The sequence below is a fragment of the Chiloscyllium punctatum genome, chromosome 15 (assembly GCF_047496795.1).
Source record: "Chiloscyllium punctatum isolate Juve2018m chromosome 15, sChiPun1.3, whole genome shotgun sequence".
Classification (NCBI taxonomy): domain Eukaryota; kingdom Metazoa; phylum Chordata; class Chondrichthyes; order Orectolobiformes; family Hemiscylliidae; genus Chiloscyllium; species Chiloscyllium punctatum.
In genome coordinates, this window is record NC_092753.1 from 50,972,593 (window position 1) to 50,994,976 (window position 22,384).

At 40.1% G+C, this 22,384-nt stretch overlaps 1 protein-coding gene across 5 annotated transcripts in view; it reads left to right on the top strand.

The window, feature by feature from the left end:
* The first annotated feature begins 2,984 nt into the window (after window positions 1-2,984).
* Window positions 2,985-22,384, top strand: part of arl6 (ARF like GTPase 6) — a 35,266-nt gene continuing 15,866 nt past the window's right edge. For 2 of the 5 annotated variants that reach the window (XM_072585086.1, XM_072585082.1), the window contains exons 1-5: window positions 2,985-3,283; window positions 12,301-12,421; window positions 15,295-15,436; window positions 19,161-19,222; window positions 21,416-21,484. In XM_072585086.1, the coding sequence (XP_072441187.1) occupies window positions 15,314-15,436; window positions 19,161-19,222; window positions 21,416-21,484 (254 nt within the window). In that variant the 5' untranslated portion in view covers window positions 2,985-3,283; window positions 12,301-12,421; window positions 15,295-15,313. Of the gene's footprint in view, window positions 3,399-12,300; window positions 12,422-15,294; window positions 15,437-19,160; window positions 19,223-21,415; window positions 21,485-22,384 lie in introns of all 5 variants that reach the window. The other 3 variants (XM_072585084.1, XM_072585083.1, XM_072585085.1) reach the window with 3 other exon arrangements.

Genomic DNA, 22,384 nt, shown 5'->3' on the forward strand with positions numbered 1-22,384 from the left:
CTTCTCTTTCCGCTCAGGTGGAAGCGAGACAGGGAGGACATGAAATGCATGATAGCCCTGTATCAGGATAAGACTGCATGGAATGATAGGAATTGTACCTCCCTATCTCTGATATTCCCTCCGTTGGAGAAGATAGACTTAAAAGCAGCCACCTCCCCCACCCCCCCCCCCCCCCAACCCCACGTTTTCAGCAGCAGTCGGAAATCACATGTCGTGTGTGCGTAGATGAGGTACAAATTGGTCCAGAGACTCGGGGGAGCTGAAATTATGTACAGCGGTTAAGAATGTCACCGAAATGGACAAGGGAGGGAACTACTCAGCACTAAAGGTTCCCCGAGCAGATCTATGGTGGTACTGTGGAGGCAAAATATAGAGACCCACCCTACCACCGGATTGGAGAGGGATATGTGCAATTGTACAATTGGCAATTTCATTTACCCTGGCATTTGAGAAGGAAACGATAGTAGGGAAAAAGGGAAGGAGTAAGAAATCACTGTTCGACACTTCTTTCGATGACAGGATTTATCTTGATTCTGTAGGAGTCCCTAAGGGGGTACCTGATGAGTTCAAGGCTCATAACTAGATTGCAGCAGGCTTTGAGTCAGCTCTCTTTTGGTGGGTAACAATTTATAAAAATGTAGATTGGATAAATTACATTTTCTATAATCAGCAGCAATGTATAATTTATACAAGAGATGCGGTTAAAGGAATATCAGAACAGCTTGATGCGGCAAGAAGGATGGCATGGGAAAATAGAATAGCCCTTGATATGATTCTAGTGGAAAAAGGGGTTGTGTGTGATGTTAGGATTAAGCTGTTGTACCTTTATTTCTAATAACACTGCACCTGAAGGTTCAGTTACTCGGGCCTTAAGGGGATTGACTACCTTAGCAGAGGAACTGGCTGCAAATTCAGGAGTAGACACATCTCTCACGGGATGGCTTGAATCATAGTTTGGAAAATGGAAGGGGGTGGTGGTCTCCATCCTTACTTCCCTGATAGTAGTAGCCAGGGTATTGGTAGCCATTGGCTGTTGTATCATACCCTGTATACGAGGGCTCACCCAAAAACTGATTGAGACAGCCTTAATGAAATAAATGCCCCTAAAGAGCAATCGGAGAGAAGGGCTCTACCTCTTAAACAATGAAGGAATAAGTGAACTCGGAAAGCTTTCCAAATAAATGAAATTTTGGGTAAGATGCTTGTCAATTTGGAAGTGACATATAAGAAAAATGCAGAAAGTAACAAATGATAATTAAAGAAAAAGGGGGAAATTGTGGGATACAGGTAAAGTAGTGTTACTTCTGCAATCATAATTACTTATGCAAGGTAAATTAACTTACACCAGTGTATAATTGTTTCAACCAAGGGCTAAGTCAACAAGAATGAAAACTATATGAAGGAAATATATAATTGTTTTTGTATTAGCTAAAATGTGCATATAAGAATGAAATGTGCCTGCAAACAATGGTAGATTTTACAGACAAATAGATAAGGTGCTGTGAGGATGTAGGTTAAGCCAGATATGCTTGTACAAACAGTAGTTATAAGCATCTGTTTCCCACTTCTGCAAAAACAAAAACAAACGTCAATTAAAAGGTCATAAGGCTCAATATGATTGAGGAATAGGATGAAATGTCACAAGTAAGGGGAACAGATGGCAGTGAAGGAGGATATACCTAACAATGGACCACAACAGGATGTGGTGAAATGGCCAAGTAAAACTTGTACTTTGTTATGCACAAGGCCAGCTAAGGTAAGAGATAAACAATAGTAACGGGCACCGGGTTTAGAGTAGTGGGAGAAGGAGAAATGAATCCTATATAAGATATGTACTTGCTAAACTCTGCGTGTCTATTTTCGGCACCACGCTTGCAAGCGTATAATAAACTATACTGATTGCTTCAGATCTTGTCTCGGACTGAAATTATTGAAGTGTGTGAGCTTTGTTTCTCACAATAACAACAGTGAAGAATTGGCGTGACAGGTGGTAGTAGAGCTGGTAATTGTTAGCAACCAACATAAAGTATTCTAAAGAGTCATGTCACATTTGAAACATTAACTCTGTTTCTCTCTCTGCTGGTACTCCCAGACCTGCTGAGTTTGTCCAGTACTCTGTCTTTGTACCAGCATAAATTGATTGTGCCTTCAGTTGATGTTGCTAATGAGCAGTGTGTAGATAAGGAACTGGTATTACAGAACAGAACAGAACATTAGTTCTACATATTCTCTTGTGCAAGATAGCAGCTTTGCAGCTGCACAGATTTACAGTGACTGGTTCAGAGAGAAAGAAGAAAACAGCAAGGGTATGGGGTGGCAGTCCCACTTTGTGGGTATCTCATAGGAGGATGTGGGTGATGTGCTGCACAGGGATTGAATGCAGACCGTCCCAGTGCCGACTCATTGCTGCCGCAGCTGAAGCAAGTTTGGGTTCCCGCCGACATCTGCGTCAAGTGCAGATTCATGGAAGGGTTGTGTTTAGGCCAGTGTGGTACCCAGTGGGGTTGGTGGCATCTGCACTGATGAAGTCCAGCCAGGATGCATAGTGGCGAGGGCATCTGTGAAGGTGAGATGGTGCCGAAGAGTGGCAACTTCATTCCAATGGCAGCAGCGTGGCAGAGAGGATTCATGCCTGGCCATCAGGCCCATGGCTGAGCACTTATCAAGGACTATAAAGTTGAACACTTTTTCTTGATTTCACTATTGTTCTGCTTTTGTATTCTATATTTTGCTTTATTTTCCCCTGACTTAAGATGACGCCTTAGAGCGGCGACACTGTACAACACTTCTCACTGTATTTTGTAACAATACAGGTGACAATAAATAAATCAAAATTCAAATCCTCCGGGACAGAGGCTGTACCGCAAGATACCAACAGGGGCCGCCCCACCCGAACAGGATGGAGGGGGCGGAGATAGTGCGGCGCCGAGCGCTGATTGGACGTCACCCATTGTGACGTCGAGAGCCATATCCGGTGGCGTCACCGGAAGCTTGATTACCCGTGCTGCAGCTAGGGGAAGCTCTCGCCCTAGCAACCGGGCCTCGGCTTCCAGGAGAGACCCTGAGCCGCAGATCGTGGGTGAGGATGTGGCTGCTTCCCCGCTGCTCTCTGTGACTCTCCTCCGAGTTGCTTGCAGCCGTTTTCATTTTGACGGAGGAGGAGATGTTGCCCGTACCAGGACTGCAGTAGAATTACTGATCTTTGATTCAAATCTCTCACCGGAGGTGCTGCCGCGGAAAGCAGAGAACGACCAGTGTACTGCAATCCCAGAGTCATAAAGTAGTAAGTTTAAGAGTGGATGGGAGTTCGGGAGGGATGCTGCGAGTCTGACTGGTTAGTCGAATGAACCGATTCATAAGCAATACAATCATCGCGGCAGCAGCTTTTGGCACTTTAGGTACTATCACTGCTGCTGAAACTATTACCGTTAAAACATTAACCATTGCTATCACAATCAGTTACATCACTGTCATCTTCAATGTCATTATAACAACAAGTTTTTTTTTGTGTAGCACCTTTTCAAGTAGTAAAACTTCCCAAGGTATTTCACAGCAATGTTATCAAATAAATGTTACTATCAACCCACAACAGGAAATAATAGGGCAGGTGACCAAAAGAGGTAGGTTTTGAGAACTGCCTTACTTTAACTTTCAGTTTGTGACCATATTCCCCCAGAGCCCAAACCTGTGGATTTCCAAATTCCAGATAAGTCCCATCGGTGGTCGTGGGACTAAAATTGTGGGATCGTTGATTGGCACTGCTCATATTTGGAAGTTTTCAAAATTCCAAAATGTATTCTTGACTGCTGAAAACAGTCTTGGCAGGAGGAGTGGTTTTAAACTTGGTACTCCAAAGCTTAGAGCCTAGACAGCTGAAGATGTTGCCATCTATGGTGGAACATCAAAAATCAGGAAAATGCAATAGATGCCAGATTTGGAGGAGCACAAACATACCAATAACACTTATTGGGCTTGAGTTTAGAGACATTGAGGGATTTAAAAAACTAAGGTGAGAATTTTGAAATTGAAGCATTGCCAGTCAAGAAGACGAACACAGGAGTAATTGGGTGAACAGGACTTGGTGCATGTTAGGATACAGGCAACAGAATTTTGGAAAAACTCAAGTTTACAGAAGGTGCAAGGCCAGAGACTGGGCAGAATATCATAAGAGCAGTCTCAAGTTATCAAAGGCACAACTGAGAGTATCACCAGTAAATCAGTTGATGGAGGGGTAGAAGCAGGTGATATTACAGAGATCAGTCTTGAGAAGAAAAGGATATAGGAGTGAAAGCTTAGTTCAGTAACTAAAAGGATGCCAAGGTTGTGGACTGATCATTTCAAACTCAATGTGGTTAGCAAGATGGATGACTTCAGTGACCAAGAACCCGAATTCATGATGAGGCTTAAAGACAGTGGATTTGATCTTCTCAATGTTCAGTTTGAAGAAATTGGTGCACAAGAATTACTGGATATCAGATGAACCAGGTGACAAATGAGAGATAAAGATAGTCATGAAAAGTCAAATGGTGAGGTAATTGCTGGGTGTTGTCAAATCTCTAAAAATATGTGGCTGAAGCTAGCTTTTTTTTTGGCTGAGTCTGCATTGCATCAAGTTTTCTTTTTTGGAGTTTGTCACCTTGGGGTTTAGTGTATTTTCTTGCCATATCTTAATTGTGTTCCCCACCCCCATGACCTCTATCATGTCCGATTTCTGCCTCATTTGGCCTTCCACTGTTCTCCGAGCAATTTCATCACTCACTGGATATCAGTTCAAAGACTGGCATCATTTGTGCCTGTGCCAATTTTGAAAGGCTGGTCTATACCTGGAGACGCATTGATAATCCTTTATTGCCCCTCACTGACAATGTCATGTCACATCCGTTAGAAAGCCACACTGTCCATGGCACGTGGAGCTGACATTTGCCACATATATATCCCCATTCTGTCATGCTGGTCACTGTTTAATCACCATACCACACTTTACCTTCCCCTAAGTACATTCTTTCTAAACACCCTTTAAGTCAGCACTAGCCCTGTCCCCTGTAGGGCTGCATTGTGTCACTATCTAGTAGGGGAGCTTCACATACAGACAAATGATCAGACAACTAAAAAATGCAAATGTGAGCTTTTATGCAAAAGTGAACAAAAACAAAGCTCTCAGAGGCTGAAAGGGTGCCACGTTGACAACCAGATTTAGAAATTGTGACTGAAGGATTGCTCAGTTAGCAATTGTATGTAGCACTCAGCTCTGTTCTATTGGAACCGGTTGTCAATGTCTGCTTGTTGTTGTTGTTGCAGTTGAACTCAGTCATGGAGAAGGTCAGCTTCATCCACCTCATTATCCTTGTCCTCCATGGAGCCCTGTTGCCAGTTCCTGTAACTTGTTGCCTGCTTCAATTGTTTAAAGGATAATTCTCCCGCTTCTCCCCCCCCCCCCCCAACCACCACCACCACCCACAATAAAATGTGATCCCTTTCTCCCATTCCTCTGCTGTATCTGCTTCCAGGACAGGCAGTTCCACTCCCACACATCCCAGATTGCCGCCTATTTAAAGGACCGCAATTTCCCCTCCCACATGATCAACCACAACCTGTAGCACATCTCCACTTTCCGCACCTCGCCCTTGAATCCCACCCTCCAACCTCAACAAGGTTAAAACTTCCTTAGTCCTCACCCTCCACCCCACCAATCTCCAGATACAGTGCATTATCCTCCTCCATTCCCGCCACCTACAATCAGATCCCACCACCAAAAATATGTTTCCATCCCCACCTCTGCATTCTGCCAAAACCGTTTTCTCTGTGACTCCCTCTTTATATCCACGCCCACCACCAACGCACCATCCATACCTTGCACCTTCCCTTGCTGCCGCAGGGGGTGTAAAACCTGCACCCATACCTTCCTGCTCACCTCCATCCAAGGTCCCAAAGGATCTTTACACATCCGGCAGAGATTTTCCTGCACTCACCTCATCTACTGTGTCCATTGCTTTCAATCTGGTTTCCTTTACATTGGGGACCAGGATGCCAACTCGCGGAGCGCTTCAGGGAACATCTCTGGGACACCTGCACCAAACAACCCCGCTATGCTGTGGCTAACCACTTCAACTCCCCTTCCCACACCCCCAAGGACGTGAAGGTCTGGGCCTTGTCCACCACCAAATCCAGACCACATGACAACTGGAGGAAGAACACCTCATCTTCCACCTTGGGACCCTTGAACTACATGGCATCAACATCGACAGCCAGTTTCTAAATTGCCCCTCCCCCCACCTCATCCCAGATCCAACCCTTCAATTTGGCACTGCCCTCTTGACCTGTTCATTTCCTTCCCACCTATCTGCTCCACCCTCCCCACCAACCTATCACGATTACCCCCCATCTATATCCAGCTATTGTCTTCCCAGATACCTTCCCTGCTCCTTCCCCCAGCCCCACTGTCACCACGCCCCAACCCCAATTTATCTCTCAGCCCTCTTCCCCGTCCACATTACTAATGAAGGGCTTATGCTCGAAACGTTAACTCGCCTGATCCAGCGAGTGCTTTTCCAGCGCCACACCTTTTGACTCTGACTCTCCAGCATCTGCAGTCCTCACTTTCTCCCAGGTCATAACATACCCTGGCGCACACGCTCCAGGAAATACAAGGGGGAAGCCGCAACCCCTCCCCAAGGCTAGTCCAAGAGCTGCATCCCTCTGCTCTCTCAACCACTGCGCTTGTTAAGGTATGGGCAGCAACATATCTGTGTCCTGAAATACCAGATACTTGAGAATTTCCCAGAATGTATCAATCAAAGCAGCATTCAGGGTATTGGACCCAGACCTCCAGGAAATAGTAGTTGATCATCTGGAGCCCCTTCCTGTAGATGAATTGAACAACATTGTGATATAATCCTCTCAGTGCCGTGGGTGTAAAGTCGATAGCATTCTGCAGCTATATTCCCAAATTCAGCAGCCTGTGCTGTAGCACAAACCTAATCTTAGATGAACAAGATGATCCAGTGTGACCTTGTGTCGCTGGAAATAGTCACTGTACCAATGTATTTGTAGGTGTATGACTGAGAAATCCCAAGCAGGTCCGCCATCACTCTCTGGAAGAAGCCAGTCACCTATAAGTTCAGTGCCTCAGTGACCTTCGTAGTGACCAAGAGAGGTTGACCTCCCACACCTGCAACCCTCCCGTCTTGCTCAAACATCCAGCACAATTCCATCACAGTGTCCCACAACGTACAAAGCTTGCATCAGCGCTATGCATTGTTAATCACCAGGAAATAGAGTTTGGGACTGTAAATTCTGGGCCTCTTGCACGTTGTCTTTATTCTAAGGGACCTTGCAGCTGCGACCTCTCCCTCAGCTGATATTCCTCGACCTCTGTGGGGGCCTGCTGTTGCTTCCAACATCTCGCTTGTTTCGATGTGGTCCTGTGCCTCCATTTCTTAGGTAGGTATAGTGACCATCATGTCACCTACAGCAAGACCCATCATTCCTGGTGGAAGGGATCTAACTCGGGCATAGAAGAAGCAAAAGAGTTGATTAAATGTTTGAGCACTCATTGACGAACCTGTAGATATGAGCTAAGCACACTTTCATAAATAGCTGGATGTGGATAACGGAGGACATGTCTGCATTGTGCATCCACATTCTGCCTCAGTTTGTAGAGTGACTTGCTGAAGGTGCCATACCAGCTAAATAGCCACCATACAGAACAAGAGACAAATTGGTTTCACCAGGTACAGGCAGCAGTTTCCTTATTGAATTTTCTCAATATCTAACTTGTTTGGCAAGTTTGGTAGGAAGGTAATGTGAATATTAATGACATGAGTTGTGGTGTTAAGGTGATGTTTCACAAGCGTTAATTCTGGCTGGCATATTGCTGTTGCTTGGCAGGAATGTCAGCAAGCTGTGAAAAGTCTAAAAGATGGAGTGAGATTGTTTCAACATTGAAATATGTGATTTTTCTGATAAATTCTCAGTTTAAGAGACCGAGGGGATATGTATGAGTTGTTGACTGCATTGACTTTGGCTTAAAATCCTGTATTTTTGAGAAGGCAAGACAAACTTAAGGTTTCTGGGATAGCCAATTGTGAATTGATATCCCTGGTTTGTGACATATGATTTCATGTGTCCTTGGTTTCCAAATGAAATGGAGGCTGGTCGAATCTAAAAGGAAAACACAGCTCTCTTCAGCAGCAGAGCAATATAGACAGGTTCTGGACAGTTCTCTGTGAGATAGCAGAAAAAGAAAAAAAACTAAGTAACAGCAGGGATCTTAAAATTACCACCACTTCTTCAGCCATTTTAAAGAATTGAACTCTACTTGAGGAATGCACAGTTTTGAAGGAACCTTTGGGTGAATGTAGTACTGCGTGTGTTATGGGGAAATACTAGTAAATCTTTGTATCAGCAATTTGAAATGTAATTTATGATTCTATTGAAAACATTGTGCCCATTCATTCACGTTCAATTTCATAGAAACATAGAATTCTATAGAGTGCAGAACTAGAATTTGTTTTGTTGTCACATGTACAAAAGTACCAAAATACATGAGAATAGTGAAAAGTGTATGGTCACCTTTCTAATGCCATCGTTGATACGAAGGTACCTAGGTAAAAAATCTTAGGTACAAAGTAGAAAAATAAAGAAACAAAGCTAAGCATTAAACATCATAGTCCTTTTAGGATTAATTAGAAAAATAAAGAAATAAAGCTCAGTATTAAGTGCTTAGCCATGCCGGGATCCATTCTCTACAAGGGTTCGATCTACTCCGCTTTGACCTGCTGTCCAAGAGACCTCGGGCTGCCTGCTTTCGCTACCACCACAGATGCCAGGAAACCTCTCCCATCACCATGTTGGGCTCGCTCCTCCTGCAATGGACCCAATCTCAGGCCGTCAAAGTCCCGATCCAGGCCCCCAGCCATTTCCATGCTCCAGACCACAATGAGCTGTGATGCCACCGACCGCCAAAGTCTACACCCTGGGCCCCACACCACTGCCACATTCCGAAATCAATGAAGCCGCAATACTGTCACCACTGCTGCCTCTACAACTGAGCTCTCTCCAGAAGGTAAGTTCGCTCTCTGCCACAATTGGCACTGCAGCAGATGCCAGGCGACCTCTCTCGACACCATGTTGGGCTTGCTGTCCCACGCACTGGGCTCACTCTACTCCACACTGTGCAAACTGACTCCACAGAAGGTAAGTAAAGAAAAAAAAAACTCTGAAAGAAGAGGAAAAAAAGTAAAAGCAAACAGAGCAAATCTGTTCTAACCCTCTGAACAACATCCCATCCAGACTCCTGTCCTATCCCCTGTTTATCAAGGCTAATCCACCTAGTCTATGCATCCCTGGACTATAGGAGGAAACCGACGCACCCAGGCAAAGCCCCACAGATACGGGGAGAACATGCAAACACCACGCAGACAGTCACCTGAGGCTAGAATCTGACCCGGGTCCGTGGCACTGTGAGGCAGCAGGGCTAATCACTATGCTGCCCGTGCTTTAATTGTTCAAGTAAAAGTTATACCTGAAATTTTGATAATTGGCTTCTGTTTCTGTAATTTGGTTACTTTAACTTATTGGTCTCCACCAGGACCTTTGTATAGAGAGTGAACCATGCTTGAATGTCTCTGGTTTGATAGCAGTGGGTTTGACAGACATTGATAATATGTCTTTTGCTTCAGCTGGTGACTATGATAACAATGTTTGTGAACCTGAGGTTGATGGTAATGAATGACCGTATCGTTGATTAAATTTTCTAATTTGTGGCACATTGTAAGTCTACTTTTATTAATAAAAGAATAACCCTAGAAATTAATTTGGTTTACAGCCAGTATTTTATCTCTGACATCTCCTCCAGCATCAGAAGTCATCTCCTCCAGCTGCTGTGATATTTGCATTCCTCGAATTCTGGCATATTGAGCACCCCTAACTTTTAATTGTTCCACCTTTGGTGACCATAGTGACATTTTGCTTTGGGCTTGATGCACTGAAATTCTCTCAGCATCTCTCTGTCTCTCTCACCACCATAAAGACACTTCCTAAAGTTTGGCCCTTTCTCCAAACGTTTTCTTCTTGTAGCCTCATATTTTTGTATGGCTAAAGTCAGGTTTTGATTTATAATGTTTTTATCAAGCATCTTGAAATATGTTTTATTGTCTTAGATATGTTGCTATGCTAATTCTTGAAAGTTCCACTTTTTATGTGGCCATGCCAATAAAGTACTATAATGATACTGGCTATGGTATTGGTAATTTCTTTTAATGATATTGAAAGCAATGTCAAGAATTATATGATTAGGATGTAACATCATTGGCAGTGATTTGTATGACAAATATTTTCACGTATTAGGTTGACACCTCGTGAATGAGAAACTCTTGAATGCATTAACTAGTCTGATTTGCTTTCTGAGATACGTTATTATATTGTTTAGGGTGCATAATACCTTCTGTTTCTGTCTGACCAGGTTTCCTGTTTTGTGGCTGAAAACTTATTCCATGGATTATCATGTTATGCTTTTAACACAGTAATAAATTAACCAATAACCAGAAAATGACATTTCCTCTCGCCTGCAAAACATTTTATAAAGTAACTAAAAATCCTGTAATGCATTCATGTTGCAAGTTGCAATAGACCTTGACATTGTCTGCATTAACCTAGCTTGGCCAGTTGTTGATTCAGTCAGACTAACAAATAAGTGCACTTTTTAATGAAATTAACTGTTAGAAATAGTAGGTCAATGGGAATATATGCCAGTGTTTGCCAATTACTCCCATTAATAATCCCTGTCATGCACCCTGTTGGAGTTTGTGGGAACCATGAAAGATCATTGGTTTTTCCTTTGGTACAGAGCTGAAATTTTCTTCTTGTACAGTTCAGGGCTTAAGACCTAACTGGCCCTAGATTCAACCTTCAAAAGTTCAAAACATTTTCTGCTGATGGAATGCCCCACAACTAGAAATTCTTTAGACCAGGTGTTGATTTCTTTTAAAACCATTAGGACACAAGTACCAACATATTAAATGTAAATATGGACTCTACATTTCTATATCTCCTTTTAAAACGTTTGACTGAGTTTTTAGATTTGTCAATGCCAGTTCCTAATTTTATTGATTTTATCATAAAATTTAAAGCGGGAGAGAGTTCCATTCAATTCAGCAACAAAACCTGTTCTCCATTTTAAAAAAAAGTCAAATAAAGTTCCATTACAAAAACCAAAGAAATGGTAGGAAGATTACATTTTTAAAAAAAACTGAATTTAAGTCCAAAAGCAAAATGCTGTTGATGTTGAAAATTTGATATAAAAGCTGCAAACACTTGAAATGCTTACTCGATCAAGCAGTATTGTGGAAAAAGAAATAGAATTAACATTTCAGTTTGATGACATTTATTACAAGACAAGGAAAATGTTAAAGACGTAGGAGATCGTAAGCAATTACCAAGGAGAAAAAAGTTGAGGGCAACCACTGAAAAGGAAAGATCTCTGATAGAATGAAAGACAGGAGAGGTTAAATAAATGAAGGAACAATAGGAGCAGTCTTAAACAAGAAGGGCAGAATCTTTACCTGTAAAATGAGAGGTCTCTATTTGGATTGTTGAACTCCATGCCTAGATGCTTTACAATGCTGAAATCAAACATTGAGAGGCAGTTCCTTGAGCATATATTGACCTTCGTTGGAAGTGTCGAGGAGGTTGAGGCCAGAGAGCGGTGGAGAATGAAAATGACAGCCTAAAGCTTGGATACATGCTTGCAGGATAAATGGAGGTTTTCCACAAAGTAGTCTTCGTAGCTGCATTTGACCCCCATAATGTAGACTTGAGACCATCATACAGATTGAAAATGTTTATTAATTATAAAGGAGTACATATAAGTTACTGTGTAAGTTGGAAGATGTATTTGTCCTTGTCCCATTCTAATTTCTTTATCACAACCCACCGCCATTGAATCAATAGAGTGCAACTAAAATTTCAGGAATAACACTTTATTTTTTGATGGAACACTTCACAACTTCTAGACTCAACATTGAGTTTAATCAGTCCTTTTTTTTTTCAGATTACAAGTGATGGTGATGATACTGTAACTTTCTGTTCACATCTTCTGTCGATTCATCTTTCTTGGCTCATTACCACTTTGCTTTTGCTTTGCGTCATCATCCTTTTTGTCAGTTGATTCTTCCAGTTTTCTGTCTACCACAGGTCTTCCCTTTTGTCCTTGCTCTGCCTTGGTTCTCGCTTAAAACATTTCTAACGTTTTCTAATGAAAGTTCATTACCTGAAATGTTATGCTTGTTTCTTTCTCCACAGATGCTGCAATATCTTTTGAATGTTTTCAACATTTTCTTTTAACCATTTATAAGCTGATGTTTTTGCGCATGAAAATTTTCAGCGATAAAGATTTTTGCACAAAACCAGCCGTCTACTAAAGGTATTTATACAAATCAAGACCGATATAGGCAAATAAAAACTTTAGTTCAGAACTAAACACATTAACACCAGTTTTATAAGTCTGGGGTAGCACTTTCTGATGAGTAGCTCAAAGCATCAGTGACTGAGATCTGAGTGAAGCTAGCCTCCTCATTCTGCCATTCAATGCTTTTAAATGAGTGAGAGGAACAAAGGGAGAAAAATAGTTTGGCACCTTTGCAAATCTTCACAACTGGTAAAAGTGATTCCCGTGAGTTGGAATTCTGTGCAAAGATGAATGTTGATTTCGATTATCTATTGCTGTACTGATTTCATGATTTTGTGTCATGTATAAGATTGTAGTTTTGAATCTGCTTTGCCTGCTAATCTAACTCCTGTTGTCCTGAGGATTATGGCTGATGTAAAGAAACTGTGTTATGATCCCCAAGGGGGAACTGTAAACCAAAATCTCCAAATGAAGAAATTACTAAGGAGTTTCCACTTTTCGTTGCATTTAGTTTTGGATTCGCACACAATGCAAGTTACATATGAAATGAAAGGCAAATGATTTGTCAAATGAAAAGATAAATAGACTTTTAGTTCATGCACATTAAAGTTATCTATAAGTACATACAAAGGCTCTAAATCATATCTGTACAGTCCTTAGAGGAAGAAAAGCAAGCCAAACATTGTAAGTTTGACATTTCTCAATTTCTCTACAGTTGCAAAAAAAAAGGCATTTTCTTGTGCGGAAATCTATTTATGTTCATTTTAAGGCATTGAAGGGGTCTGACAACTGAACTTTCCTCATTATACTTTGGCAACAAAACCCTGAATGGCAGTAATTCCCCACTCCTTCAGTGTGACTGTGTCCCCCACAGCACATCATTCTGTATCTTGGAATGTGCCAATCTGCAATACTCGGTCGAGGTTAATTCTTTATACGAGGAGCAAGTTTCAGTCAGACCAAAGAGTGTCTTTCACTGACTTGATGGTCCTCCAGGCACAGTCGTTGTTTGTTTCAGTGTGCTTCATGGGAAACAGCCCATAGAACACAGAGTCCTGTGTCACAGAGCTGCTCAGGACGAACCTCGACAAAACCACTTCCTCTCTCTCCAGACCTTTTTCTGTAGTCATTAACAGTTTAAGAAGTTTGGTTTTATGTTGTGAATTGGTTGCAGAGCTTGATTCAAGAAGTCATTGAGACCTTAAGCCAAATTTTGTTTTAATGTAATTGTATTTACACTGCTTAACAAACAGTTAGGAACCACCGAATTTTTAAAAAATAAATAATCTGCTTTATAAAAAGCAAGACTAGTAGCACTACAATAATTCAGTGATTATTTGCTCCTAAGTGCACTAAAGTGACACATGCAAGATAAGCAATGAGTTTTAAATTAAGTTCCTACTGGTGCTTTGTATTTCCAGCTTAGTGCATTACTTAGCTTTAAAGATGATGTGGAAGTGATGGTGTTGGACAAGAGTGGACAAAGTTAAAAATCGCGCAACACAGGAGCAGTGCTCTGAAAGCTATTACTTCCAAATAAACCTACTGGACTATAACTGGTGTTGTGTGATCTTTAGCTTTAAAGATACTAGACAGCCATTTCCACCCTCTGTAGCCCAAGCTGCCATTATCCTGATTAAAGTTCTTGGGAATGGAACACGTTCCAGTTCCAATATGCTGCATCTGTATCAACCATTACCAGATCGAGTAATTGGCACTTGGAAGCAGAATCCAGATGTTTCACTCCTGTGAGTTTCTGTTGCTTAGTTAATACAGATGTTTAAAAAGAAGTTGAATTCAATCACCCTCCAGTCTCACTTTCTGAGACTGCTGTGAAATTACTACTAATTGTTTATATTCTGTGTTTTTGAGAAAGAAAGACCCTAATCGGACATTATATTTTGCTATATTGGTATGGATTTTTTTTAAAGAAAGCTTTGCAAAACAGTTGAAGATCTACTGTGTAATACAGCCAGCTAACAACTGAGTCTAATCCAGTTCATTCATGCGATTATCTCATTTAACATAGAACGGACATTTTCTGATAGTGTGGATGCTATACATCTGGGTTTGGAGTTGAATTCCTAAAGGTAAAATAGCCGTGCCCTTGTGTCTAACTAGTACACCATTTAGTTCTCCCGATCCTTTTAACAGTATAGAAAAATAATTTTCCCACTGGCCCACTCTCCCAACCATAATATTCACAGGGAGAAAGATCTGTGCCTGCATACTCCTTTGACTCTGAACTCTGTGATCTTAATGTGACAAGGTTGCTTTGATATTCAATCACATTCTAAATTCCAGATTTCAGATGAGAAGTTGTAGTATAACTGCATCCTTAAATTGTTTGTCGGACATACATCTTTACAGTATCCTAGGGCTGAGACAATCATGCATTATTGTTTGTTTTCTTTGATAGAAATGGTGCATATTTCCATATAGATGGAATAGTAACTTTCAATTTTATTAATATAGCAAGTTAATACATTCTGATTTTTGATGACATGCCTCTTATTCAGTTTTGTTTAATTAAAATATAAAAATAAAAACTTGATCTAAACACATTCTAAAGGAAAAGATGTGCTTCAAGGACAGCATTATGTCAAGCTTTTGCAGGGTGATCCATGACCCTAGTCTGCTCATGATATTACCCAATTAAACCAGCTTCTGCTGCAATGTCAGCTATTCCTCAGTAATCCATTAAACCATAATTGTTACAATAATACATTAACTCCTCCTCATTTAAACCACACTACTTACTTCATTTTTATGAGTGGCCACTGTGCTTAATGAAGTGACTTTGTTTAAAAGTTTCTGCTTAACAAAGTTATTGTTTACTCTCAAGCTCTTATAAAATTCATTCTTCTTTGTCATTTAATTGTAATTAGATCAACTGAACTCGAAACCATGGGGCTATTTGACAAATTAGCTGGCTGGCTTGGTCTAAAGAAGAAGGAGGTTCACGTGTTATGTTTGGGACTGGACAATAGTGGGAAAACAACTATAATTAATTGCCTAAAACCTTCAAATGTAAGTTTTATTTTATATCTTTTGATTGGCATATGCATTTAAATGAAAGCATATCAGCACCAGTCTGTAATTAATGTCACCTTGCAAATCATAGGCACGTGTCTTCAACTTTCATTTTCACATTGTAGTAATCTTATGAACCAGTTCTTAGAGGAAATGTGCTTTATTCCTCTGAGCCTCTTTAGACTTGAACTTTCTTTAACAACTCTCTTGATTTTCATATTTTTCTGTGATTTCTTTTTTTTAAATTTATTTTATTAAACTTTTTTTTTATTTCTTTACCTCAGACCACCATTAGCTGACTTTTGTCATAGCACTGTTGTCTCGGAGTCAGAAGGTTATGATACAAGCCGAGTTCCTGGCTGATGCTTCTGAGAAAATGCTGCATTGTTGTCCTTCAGATGAGACGTTAAACCAAAACCTGATTTACCCCACAATTATATGTAAAAGATCCCATGGTAGTTGAAGATGATCAGGGAATTCCTCCCCTGTATTAGCCAATAGTTATTCCATAATCAACTTCAATAAAACCAATCAATTTGTGATTAGGACATTGTTATTTGTGGGACCTAGCTGCATGCAAATTGACTGGCACATTTCCTACATTGACTGAGCTTCAAAAGTATTTAATCATTCTCAAGCATTTGGAGATTGCCCTTAAGTAATAAAATACACTAAATAAACACAAGATCTTTCTTTCCTTTTCCATTTGTCTATTATCACCGATCTTCTTTTCCCTTCCCTCGTCCTAGCCTTCTATATCGTTGTTCACTATATATTCTTATATTTCACGAAAATAATGCATTACTAAAAGTTGCAGCATTGTTGTTTACATTGTCTATGGTTCTGCTACTTATTCTATATTTTTAAAGTTATTAATTACTTCCCAGATTTAAAATGAAGAACAAGAGATATCAGTTGTTTCCTTACTTTTATATTCATCAACAAGCCCATTCCTAACTGGCAGAGTTTTGACATTTCTGTAGTGAAAATTGTTTGCTGTTAAAATGAGATATCAGTTCACAAAGCTTCCTCTCTCTAGGAAGAGACTGATGCATTTGAGACTTATATCTGTTCTATATACCAAATAGTTTACTTGAAAATGCTCCATTTCCTATTGAGACTGCTGATTGTTGTTGAAGTGCCAACAGCTCTCGGGTAACACAATCACATTGCTGCCTCGCCCAAGTGAAATCTGTGTTCATGGCCTTAAGCAGTAATTTTCAGTGAACTGTACCATCATCTGAAGCATTATTGACCAATCTAATTTTGTCATTACCTCATGGTGAAAATGTGTCTTTTTAACTTTAGTGACAAAGTGGATACAAGTATGATGAAGTGATGAATCCCTTTAGGCATTTCTTCCCCAGGCCAGAGTGTCATGGCGATTTTAGCATTTCACCTGCTAAGACTTATGATCTAAAATATAATATTTTTTAATTCATAGTGAACTGTAGATTAAGATTACTGGACTCAATGTTAACTTTGCTTTCTCTGCACAGATGCTGCCAGACCTGCTGAATTTCTCCAGCAATTTGTTTTGTTTCAGATATTCAGCATCCTCAGTTTTTTGTTTTATTATAGATATAAATACTTTGACATCAAGAGCGGGTGAGATGCTAGTTACCCTGCAGCAATTAACTTTCCTCCTGACTCCCCAGAGCCTCTCCATAGTCTACAAGGCACAAGTTAGGCATGTAATGTAATATGCCACACTTGTCTGGATGAAGTACAGCTTCAACAGCACTCAAACTTTGTTGCCACCCAGAATAATACAGCCAGGGTGATTGGCACTACAGGCGTTTCCTGCCTCCAGCACTAATGCTTCATAGCAACAATATGTATCCTTTACAAGATGCACTACAGCAATTCACCAAAGCTCCTTTGGTAAAATCTTCTAAATCCATCAACATGCTATCTAGAAGCACAGCAGATACATTGGAACATCAACGTCTAAGGCCCTCTCCAAGCCACTAAGCACCGTGACTAGGAAAAATGTCAATGTTCTATTACTGTCACTGCATCAAAATACTGGATCCACCACCGCCGCCACTCCCTCTCCCAAGAAAAACAGCCATGTGGTTGTACCACAAACAAGTGAAATGCAGCAATTGAAGAAAACAGCTCGCCACCACGTTTTGAAGGGCATTTAGGGATGGACACATAAGGCTGGTCCAGCCAGCAAAGCCCGCATTTACTTAATGAATTTACAAAACTACTATCACAATTATTATGGTGAATTACTGGACCATAAATGGGAGTGGCAAAATCTTTTGGAAGGATACTTAAGCTGCACTGTTTGAAACAGTTCTGAAACTGCCATGAGGAACCATTTCATGCCTCTAAATGATTAGTAAATAAGGGGAAAACACCCAATTTTCTTTGTATTAAAAAGTACTTTTTCTCACATTCATACTTCTATTTTTCAATGAGAAAATTGGCAAGCATTTAGTTAATCATAACAGTTTCATGGGAAGGATGCTGAGGAGTTGAATGTATCAGTAAAAACAATTGAGGAGGACACTAAGGCGAGTATTAAGTTTTGCAAGAGAAAGCCAGCACTAAACCACCTGTGGAGCATTGCAAACGCTACATATACTTTATTAAATCATTGTTTTCTGTCTCCAAAGGTTAAAAGTCTATATTTTAACATATTTCATAAATTTTGATTAGAATGCTGCCACTGTTGAAAGATACATAGTTATATATGTTTACAGGTGCTGTGCTCAGGAGCGCTGATAAATATACCAATGCTTTTTTTAAAAAAAACCTATTGCTATTTTTAAATGGTTGTTAGTTAAACTTTTAAAAAAAGCTTGGACCCTGAAATTGCGTCATGACATGATAACAAACAAATTCAGTAACCTAATATTCCCCACTATGCTATTTTAGAAGTCATGTTAAATCATTTATTTCAAGCATGTTAATGCTTCTGCATGTGCCATAACATAATTTCAGGGCTCTGGTAGAATTATTGACCTAATGTTCTATTGTTCATTTGTTGAAGTTAAAATACCATAAACATTGTGTTCACATTTCTCAATTTCAACTATTTGTTAAATGCTGATGTGACTTAATAATTTACAGGAGCTACATTTTGAAGTAGATACCTAATTATGTAGCTTTCCTGTTGTACAAAGAAATTCGGCCTTGTATCAAAATGGAGTACTGGAAAAGCGCAGCAGGTCAGGCAGCATCCAAGGAACAGGAGAATCGACGTTTCGGGCATAAGCCTGAAGAAGGGCTTATGCCCAAAACGTCGATTTTCCTGTTCCTTGGATGCTGCCTGACCTGCTGCGCTTTTCCAGCAATGCATTTTCAGCTCTGATCTCCAGCATCTGCAGTCCTCACTTTCTCCATCAAAATGGAGTATCAGGCCATTCCAAAGTAGTTTTGAAATACAGCTACTATTCTAATAGCAGCAACATTTTTTCTATAACATCTTCACCGATATGAAATGCCCTAGGGTGCATCGCAGGCATTAAATAACATTGAAAGTATATTGCTTTAAATTGATTAGAGTACAATACAAGAAAGACTATCATAAGATGTTATATAGTTCTGTTTGTAATATTTTTTCAAGGATACAAATTTAAATTATTTGGAAGGCAGTACACAAAAAGTATAAAACATGAAGCATGAACTGCAGTTTTAACCTATACTATAACAAGAAAAACATCTGTTGGAACAATGATTTGTGCTGATCTGTGTCATTGTTTTATAGGCTCAAGTACAGGATATTGTTCCAACCATTGGATTCAGCATCGAGAATTTCAAGACCTCTGGGTACTGTTGTTTTTCATTATCTTTGGTTTGGCTTGCCAGATAGGAAGAAATAGATTTTTAACTTTGATAAGTAAATAATTAGCAAACGTTTTAATGTTAGAATCTTGATGGTATTCAGGTAATTGTATTGTCTTTGTCCCATGATTGCCATGTTTCATAGGTATTGATTTGTTCAGTTATCTCCACTCTTGTGCCCTAGCCTCCTCTTACCCATTCTCCCAACAAACATAGACTCTCACTGTCACTCTCTTTATGACTCAGTCTCACATGCTGTCTGTCTGTCTCTCTTTTAGAGTTATTCTTGGACACAAAGATAACCCCTAGCTTCTGTTCCCTACATCAGTTGTCATCTTAAACCTCTTCCCATACCTGTAACCACAGCTCCCTAATTAAACTGAAGGAGCTTTTCAACCTCTTTATTACCAAAATCGCAGCCATCAGATCAGCTGTCTGTATTGTGTTCTCCTCTTCCAATAATCCACCAGCCTAGATTTTCTCAAAAGCATCCCCTGGCCTAGCCCTGAACTTCCATCTTTTTTCCTACTTTCTCTCCTATTTCCCTTTTAAGACCTCTCTGAGTTCACCTTGTCCATAATACTCACCCCCAACTCCCTCAACTGGGTTCCCATTCTACTGCTAACAGCCAACTTCCCCTTCTGGTCCTAATGTTAACTAACATTTTTACTCTCTTACGATGTAGCCTTTTTTCCCCTTTTACATCTGCAGCCATCACAAAAACAACATCCTTTGGCCCCACCATATGGTGAGTCCCCTACCTATTTCTGGCTGATTTGGAATGGGAGAACATAAGGTCCTTAAATGGACATTATTTGCCCACTTTCGGTTTGCAGTTGGCTTCAGAAAAAGAAGGCCATCCATGAGTCTTTTTGCCCCAGACTTAATCAGGGCAGAGGTGGGAAGGTGTACATTCCCTACCTGGCACCACCACCAACCGCCCCCCCCCCCCAACTGAATTAAATACCTCTCTGCTTCCAAACTCTGTTCCATTGCTGTCAACTCCATTTGAGAGGAGGGTCTTACTCTTAGCATTCAATCATATTTAGCACAATAATGCCAAAGCTGTACATCAGAAAGTTTGCACTGCTTTGGATGTTCACACCTTCCTGATCAAGAACGTTTTTGGGAAATTAGAATAATTACTGTTACAAATTACCACTTTTTGTTATCTGTGTAATTGCTTGTAGACTGATAGGATTAAATAGGTTTGCAGTTTAGTAATGTATTTTATCCATGTTAATGAATCATTCATGTTTTTCTGTATGTGACACATATGGAGCATGCTTTGGAAGTAGAAAAGAGCTTGAACATGTTGATGCCTCAGCAACCTGAACAAAATTGGTCCAATACCATTAACTATATCTAATTGTAATATTTGGAAACATTTTACTTGCCAGATTTAAACTTAAATCTTGCTACTACATAAAAAAAGAGTATCGACACGTTTGTTCTGAAATAAAACCTTTACTTTCTCAACAAACAAGTTCTTCCCATTGATATAATGGAGTTTGATAGTTGACATGATGTTGTAATAACAGAATTTGAAATAATGAGATGTAAAGGAAGTTCTTAGTGGGTGGCACAGTGGTTAGCACTGCTGCCTCACAGCGCCAGAGACCCGGGTTCAATTCCCGCCTCAGGCGACTGACTGTGTGGAGTTTGCACGTTCTCCCCGTGTCTGCGTGGGTTTCCTCCGGGTGCTCCGGTTTCCTCCCACAGTCCAAAGATGTGCAGGTCAGGTGAATTGGCCATGCTAAATTGGCCGTAGTGTTAGGTAAGGGGTAGATGTAGATGTAGGGGTATGGGTGGGTTACGCTTCGGCGGGGCGGTGTGGACTTGTTGGGCCGAAGGGCCTGTTTCCACACTGTAAGTAATCTAATCTAATCTAATCTAAGTAACCTAATCTAATCTAATCTAATCTTCTACTGAGTATACATACATGGAGATCCATGTAACATTCTCCCTGCATTCTGATGGCTATTGTGATCTTACATGTGCAATGTAAGATCACAATAGCAGATAATCAGTGCAGTTTTACAGAACCTGTGTTCTGTTGACAGTATGGAAAACAACCTTGTAGTTTGATGTCTGTAGCTTGATTTGGGAATCAAGCATGTTATTTTGTTTGCAAGTGTGTCAAACATCAAGTTGATGATGCTCCTTTTTCTTCCCCAGCCTCTCCTTTACGGTGTTTGATATGTCTGGCCAGGGTAGATATCGAAACCTGTGGGAACACTATTATAAGTAAGTGCTGGGTAAAGAACAAAATGCAATAAAGTACATAGAAAAAAATGTACAGAGTTTGCATAACCACCAACCGGAGGTTAAAAGCAATGTCAATGCTAGTTAAATCTTGTCAAACCTATTGTTCAAAATATCATATAGCTTTGCTTTTTAACTTTTATGGGAAACAAAAATACTAAATTAGGAGAAAACATTTTGGAATATCAGTCAAGGTTGTTTTTAACAGAATTGTTGGAATAAGCTGAGACCACAATCTAGGTGCTGCATTCATGTAAAAGAAAACAATTGATCCGATGTTAAACTGAATGGATGGCTTTTTTATTTCAATTTTATCTAAACTTTTTTATCTTTGCAGTATTTTAAATATGAAAATGTGCAAGAAATTATCACTTATCTTCTAGCTAAATAGATCAACTTAGCAAAGTTTTCAATATTGTAGCATATTTGGAAGGGATTGTTCATACTTAACAAGAGCTGTTCAATTGATTATCAGAATAATTAATTAAAGAGTGTAAATGATATTACTCTCTATCCATTAATAATGTGCTAGTTTGTTCAAGGATTGAAAATGGAACCTTGAATATTTTTGCAAGACAATATTTCCTCAATTGCTGTTGATACCAAACTGGGTGGGAATCCAAGTTATGAAGAGGCTGTAAGGGGATTTGGACAGGCTAAGTGGTAGAATGTGGCAGATAGAAGATAATATGAATAACTGCAAAGTTATTCACTTTAAAATACAGGCAGAATATTTCTAAAGGGATCAGGTGTCCTTGTCCATGAGTGACTAAAAGTTAACATGCAGGAACAGAAAGTATTTGCCTTCCTAATTTTATGTTAGCATTCATTTCAAGGCAAGTTGATTGCATATGTAAAGGTGCATTACTGCAGTTGTATCAA